General features: G+C 53.6%; 2 protein-coding genes across 3 annotated transcripts; both read left to right on the top strand.

Annotated features, from left to right (window-relative positions):
- Positions 1-254: 254 nt before the first annotated feature.
- On the top strand, positions 255-4,049 carry LOC128277552 (uncharacterized). The gene is made up of 7 exons (XM_053016065.1): positions 255-279; positions 451-1,057; positions 1,281-1,343; positions 1,441-1,569; positions 1,653-1,942; positions 2,100-2,165; positions 2,384-4,049. Exons 2-7 carry the CDS (start codon positions 1,007-1,009, stop codon positions 3,468-3,470), a joined length of 1,686 nt encoding a protein of 561 aa, XP_052872025.1. The 5' UTR covers positions 255-279; positions 451-1,006; the 3' UTR covers positions 3,471-4,049.
- A 523-nt stretch (positions 4,050-4,572) lies between these two features.
- Positions 4,573-6,478, top strand: LOC128267635 (AH receptor-interacting protein-like). 2 transcript variants are annotated; one of them, XM_053004531.1, is made up of 4 exons: positions 4,573-4,756; positions 4,858-5,057; positions 5,132-5,661; positions 5,735-6,478. In XM_053004531.1, the coding sequence occupies exons 2-4, from the start codon at positions 4,941-4,943 to the stop codon at positions 6,096-6,098; spliced, it is 1,011 nt and encodes a 336-aa protein (XP_052860491.1). In that variant the 5' UTR covers positions 4,573-4,756; positions 4,858-4,940; the 3' UTR covers positions 6,099-6,478. The 2 variants fall into 2 exon arrangements, with proteins under 2 accessions (XP_052860491.1, XP_052860484.1); XM_053004524.1 differs by having other exon boundaries at positions 4,573-5,057.

The raw sequence follows: 6,478 nt of genomic DNA, 5'->3' as shown, positions 1-6,478 counted from the left end.
ATGCCTCGGGCCCCCAATTGTCAGCGTCGGCCTCGGTCTCTTCGTTCTCACACGGACGCGACGCATGCACTCACGACGCACGTCACAGAACTTCGACCCGCGGTGACCGTGCAACCCCAGGTTCGCTCGAACCAGACCCGTGCTCCGGTGTGTGACAGAAGGGGGCGGTGTAGGCCTGGCCACAGTAGAAGCCAGCCAGTCTGACCGCCTTTGCCTTTGCGATAGCGGCGTGGTGACGGCGTGTGGCTACTACCCGGAACCGGACTGACGTTGCACTTGGTTCGTTTTTGTTTAGGTTTTTTTGTTGCTTTTTGTTACCGTTACTACCGTGTACTGTGTCCGTAGTACATCTGCCATCAAGCCCTTCCCCCGGTTCTAGTTTGCGTGCGTGTATTCATGTATATATATATATATATTTATGTATGTATATATTTGTGTGCGCGCGTCTAGGAAGGAGATTCGGTTCAGGAAGTAACCGGAACTCGCGGTTCAGGTTCGGTGCTCCGATCCATGTGGCAGCTAGACAGTTAGTGGCCTGCTCACTCGCTCAGGGACCAGGGACTCCCGTCGACCGTACCGAGCACAGCTATACCGTTCAACCGTTCCCGCAAATGCAATCGGTACGATGGCCTCTGTGTATGGTTCAGTGAGCGACGGCATGGAGTCAGACAGTGGTGTCCCTGGGGTTCGGTCAGTCGCGTAGCATAGGACGTGCCGTCACTCCTGCATGCACCAGCTTCGCGCTGGGAACGGCTTCTGCACAAACAAAAATAATCACACACACACACACACCAACACACATAAAAGGGCTCCGGGGTGCACTCCTCCCACTGGCGGTTATGGCGTAAGCGAGTAACGATTCCCAAGACAAGGTGTAAAAGTTTAGACCAGTGCCCACGGTTTGTTTGAGAAGTTTGAGTGACCTCGAAAAGCGGAAAGTCCCTGCATAGTTTTCAACCGCTCCGCTGTGGCTCCAAGCCACACCCTGCCCTGACCGCAGTCCACCATGAGCTCGGCGGACACCGACAGTAATATGCCCGTGGATCCCCGGGTGCAGGTAACTGAACCGTATTGGTGGGCGAAGCGGGGCGAGAAGGCGGGGGAACCAAGTTTGAGCGTTGCAACACCGCAGCAGTCGCTGAAACCCGGCTGGCAGGCTGAGGATCTCTCACTCTCAATGCTCATTCTTCGTGTTTTTGCCCATTTTTCCTATGGACCCACTTCTGGCATGGAAATGCAAACCAATCCCGGCGACCACTACAACCAATCAACTGGCCAAGATTGAACTGGAAAAGCTGAACGAAGCGACGGACAGCATCAACAAGCATGAGGTGGACCTGGACGTGAGTACTGTTTCACTACACTCCCGAAACGCCAAGCCCGCAACCGACCTTTTCCCTTACGAACGAACCGTAACGAATGCTTCCTTTGCTGTGGTAGGAGGCGAAAAAGGAGTTCCGTGAGTTGCTGCGCGAAAGTGCCGAGAAGATAAAGGCCGTCGCCAGGAAGGTGGGCAATTCGATCGATGCGGCAAAACCATACTACGAGGCGCGCCTCTATGCATCGCAGGTAAGTCTGCGTCTGCGGTTCCGCTTCGCCAGAACCATGACGCAGCAGCAGGTTACCGTTGCCGACCGTTGTTGTACTTTTAGCTGGCGAAGGAGACGCAACAGTGCGCACTCAACTTCGACAAGGCGAAATCGGTGCACGCCGCGGCCAAGGAGATGGTGTACCTGGCCGAGCAGGGCCTGGGCGAGAAGTCGACGCTCGACACGGCCTGCCAGGAGATGCTGACGCACGCGACGACCCGCGTGAACGAGAGCCAAAACGATTGCACCGAGATGCGCAACATACTCAAGATCAGCGAACTGAAGCTGGAGGTGGCCAACAACCGGGTGTGCAAGCTGCATTCGCAGCTCAAGGGTGCCATCCGCGCCTCGAGGTAATTCCCCGCCTGACCCATACCCGTCGATCCGCCGTTGTTGTGTTTCTGGGTTGCTTGTGGGTTTCTTTGCACATTTCCACAACTTTCTTTTGTTTCCGTTTTGTTTCTCTCGCTTCCGTTTTCTTCTGTTTCGTTCCTGTTCCTGTTCGGCTAGTTTCAATATTCGGCGCAATCTGTTAATGATAAACATGCTCGCGTATCAGCACGAGTTGCTCTTTTTGTGAGTATTGCCGTTTGGTCGACAGGTTCCGACGCTGCGGTAGTGTCGAACGTGATTGGTTCAAACGATTTACCTGTCGGTCGATCGGTCGGCTGAGGTGTTGCTCATAATGGAAACATTCTGCATCCGTTCTTTTCGCCCCGCTACACCCCGCGTCCGTCGATCATCGTCGCCGTGCCATCGATCCCGCGCCGATCGGTCACCGCCGCCGCGGTTAGACCGTACTACGAGCTGCGCGCGAACTACAACGCGCTGCTACTGGAGCAGAAGCAGAAGGTGGTGGAGCTGGAGGCAAAGGTGGCGGTGTCCAAGCTGCGGTATAACGAGGCCTTGACCAACCTGGAGCGTATCTCTGAGGAGATTCACCAGCAGCGAAAGGCGCGCGCCAACAGCATGGACGAGGATGGTTCGTGCTCGTCAACGTCGTCGGCCACCAACCACCGGAGCAAGATGCTGGCGATGCACCTGCCGTTCAACAAGTCACCGTCGGCCGCGAAGATCGAGTGCAGCGACGAGTACATGGAGCTGCCCGCCAAGCTCACGATCAAGGCGAGCCCGATCAAGCAGAAGTATCTCGATAAGCTCGACTGCCCGCACCTGCTGAAGGACTTTGCTCGCAAAACAAGCCCGAACGCGGAAAGCGACTCCGACAACTACCAGTTCTCGCCGAACCCCACGATCGACGACATCACCAACATGTCGTCGGAGGACATCGAGCAGTGGACCGAGATACGGCTGTCGAACTCGAACAGCAGCAGCTCGGGCTACTCGCAGCACAACTCACTCGTGCTCGAGGAAGCGCCCACGCCGCAGGACGAAACGACCGACTCGTCGTCGGACGACAGTCCCAAGGCGAAAGCACGTATCATTAAGATGGAGACGTACGTACCGGACGATGGGACGACGGTGCCGCGCAAGCGGGAAGGCCTCACCGGGTGGATCACGAAGACGGGCGGATCGATCAGCACATCATCGGCAGCCGTGGCAGCGGCGGTCACGGGCGGGGCAGCCAGCAGCAGCGCCGTGTCGGTCGGAGGCCGTCGCCAAAGTCTCGATATCATCATCGACACCGGTGACCGAGTGAAGGATGCGTTCACCCAGGGCATCCAGCGGATTGGCAAAACGCTGGAGCGGCGCAACAGCGAGTCCGAGGTACCGGGCGACGAAACTGTAGGGAGCGATTTTTTTCTCTTCCAGCGCTCAGACCCTGCGAAGGATGGTCTCTCGGATGAGCAGGTGGAGAACCTTCTTCTAGACCAAGACTGCTCCGATATCTTTCAGAATGTGGTGAACATATCAAAATGAACCGACAATGCGCTTCGGAGAAACGGGAACCGGGGCCTAAGTCGCGGCGCCAACCGGTAGACGACGTGTAGATACCGAACTAGTAAGGTGTGGCGACGGTCGGTGGACGTTGTGCCCCGCAGCAACTGTAGCACCACGCAGGACGAATGACAGTGGCAGCACCGATGACCGCCGACGGGTAGCTTCTCAGTTCTGGCGCTGCCAGCGAGCAACGTGCCGTGGGATCAACTGTGAGCTGTTCCCGTGACTGGCACACCGGGACGTTACCCTACCAGAACGGCGTGGTTAATAGGGCCCGGATCGCCGACGTTTCGCGTTCTCCAGCTGCACCACTTGTAGTCCTGCGGTTGCAAGGCGGCGTTGGGTAGTGAGTGTAGAAAAGTAACTAAAAAACGACAGAAAAAATGCTAAAACATGAAGCAATTATTCATTACAAAAAATTAAATAGAACATAGTAGGCAATGGGAACCGTGTGCGCGTGAAAAACACCGGCCATTTGTAAGAGTGTTGTTAATTTACCATAGATTCGCAATCGCCAGCAATAAAACGTGCAAAGGCAACAGAACGGTTGTAAAGCTACACGCCACGTGCCGGCTACGAGCTAGTTGCTCATTAATTGTTTTCTTTTCCAATCAACGGCAAAAACAGCCCCTGACAAATCGCACCAAATCGAGAACCGAACCGAACCGAACCGAATCCAAAGCATCCCGTAAACATTAAAGTCAGTTGATTGTACCAGCACTTCGCCTATATAACGTCTGGAAACGGTACAGTAATAGCTCTTCGGAGAGCTGAACGATTGGTACAGTACATTAAGGATGTGAACAACTGCCCCGGCGATAGCTGTCAACATCAACTCTGTAGAAGAAAGCCCCCTGACAGGCGGCGAAGATGCAACACAACGAGTGAGGTTTCGTTGAGTGGCTCAAGCCTCAAAAAGCTCTGGCTCTGGAAGCAGCTGATTTTGGTAAACATAACGTGAAACTTGACTAGGCATACCGGGAGCTGCAGGATGTTTTTTAGTGGCATTCAAATGCTGGTAAAAGTTGACACCTCCATGTCATATTGACAGTACACAACTGTGAACGAGATGAAGGTGAATAATCATGCTAGCTGGAATAATTGAAATCCATACAGCAAGCAGGTTAGCAGCAAAGTGATGTTTTTGAGTCACCTACGGTATGCACCGTGTGCTTCACTATGCACAGCGTCGGACTGACAGTAGGGCGGAAACCGTGCGAAGGCATTGCGCAGTTTGGGAGCTCGCAACACCTGACGTTTGATGGGTATGTAATTAAATGGGAGGGCGCCCCGATACTCGATACTGCTACCTCAAGGGTGGTAATAGTACGACTCGCGATATCGCTTCACACCCTTAACCACCCAGCACGTCGTGGTGCAGTGGGGTGTCAGTTGTGGTTAGCGCCGTGAAAACAATCGATCGATCGATAACAAACAACAACACTCGCCATGGAAAACCCACCTGCGGACGTTCCGATGGACAACGGTGACAAAGAAGATGCGAAAATCGTCAAAACCATCTTGCACGCCGGGACGCGGGTGGTACCTTGTCGTGACGGTACCAAGGTACTAGTGGGTTACGGGAGTCATGATCTGTATCCGTGTTTTTTAATCGGTTGCTTTACTGTTGCTCCCCGTAGGTGAGGTTCCACTATCAGACGAGGAAATGCGACCCGGAGGGTACTCTGATCGACGACAGCCGTGCCCGGCAGAAGCCGATGGAGCTGGTGCTGGGCAAGAAGTTTAAGCTTGAGGTGTGGGAGTCGATAGTGCAGCAGATGGCGCTAAACGAGGTGGCCAAGTTTCGCTGCGACCGCTCCCTGGTGCAGCAGTATCCGTTCGTTGCGAAGACCATACGCGATTCGGAGAAGGCACGCGAAGAACGGAAACACTGCTGCGGTATGACGGTGCAGAACGAGGGCCTCGGCTACAAAGACTTGGATGAGCTGTTTACTAACCCGCAGGATCTCGAGTTCACCATCGAGATACTGTCGGTTGAGAGCGCAGGCGAATACGAGCAGGAATCATGGCAGCTGAGTGACGCAGAAAAGCTGCAGCTTGTGGGGAAGCTACGCGAGCAAGGCAACCAAGCCTACAGCGAGCAGCGTTACACGGCCGCCCTCGACGCATACTCCCGCGCAACCGGCATCATCGAGCAGTTGATGTTGAAGTAGGACACCTTCATCCGCTACGCATCACGCATGATTTCTAATTAAACCCAACTACGGGTCGTCTATCCCCAGGGAAAAGCCTAACGAACCCGAGTGGTGCGAGCTGGCACAGCTGAAGGTTCCGTTGTTGTTGAATTACTCACAGTGCAAGCTACTGGAGAAGGACTACTACGCAGTCATAGAGCACTGCACCGAGGTGCTGAAGTACGACATAAAGTGCGTGAAGGCGCTATTCCGGCGCGGCAGGGCACACGCCGGGGCTTGGAATCTGGACCGAGCCCGAGCCGACTTTGAGCGATGCGCCCAGCTTGACGCCAGCTTGCGGAACGCAATCACCAATGAGCTGTCCAAGTTGCAGGAACAGGCCCGACTGCGAGACGTCGACGATAGGCTGAAGTACCAGAAGCTTTTTCCACCGCTAACCCCAGCTCAATGATTTTAAGCCATTGTCTAAATTTCGTTCCTGCCCTTCCTTCCCTGTTGCCAAGTTCCTTCCGTTTGCTGATACCCTGATCCTAGCACCGCTGACCTGCGTTACGTTTCTCGTTTATAAATCATTTTTATTTTAACTTATGAATATTTAAAGAAACACGCATGCTGTACGCAATATGTATTACGGCATAGCTGCAATGTTTGGTACCTCACAGCAATAGGTGTACAACTCTAACATCTTTGTACATTTACGTTTTTTTAATGTTTAAACTTCTTGCATATTTATTACTAATTGTGAAACGGTTTGCGCAAAAAAAATGTTTTAAATAGTCTTAGTGAAAATAGTAAAAATAAACCTTCTACGTAGAGCTGCACACACGTAGA

The sequence above is a fragment of the Anopheles cruzii genome, chromosome X (assembly GCF_943734635.1).
Source record: "Anopheles cruzii chromosome X, idAnoCruzAS_RS32_06, whole genome shotgun sequence".
Lineage (NCBI taxonomy): Eukaryota > Metazoa > Arthropoda > Insecta > Diptera > Culicidae > Anopheles > Anopheles cruzii.
This window is presented reverse-complemented; position numbering and strand designations above follow the sequence as displayed.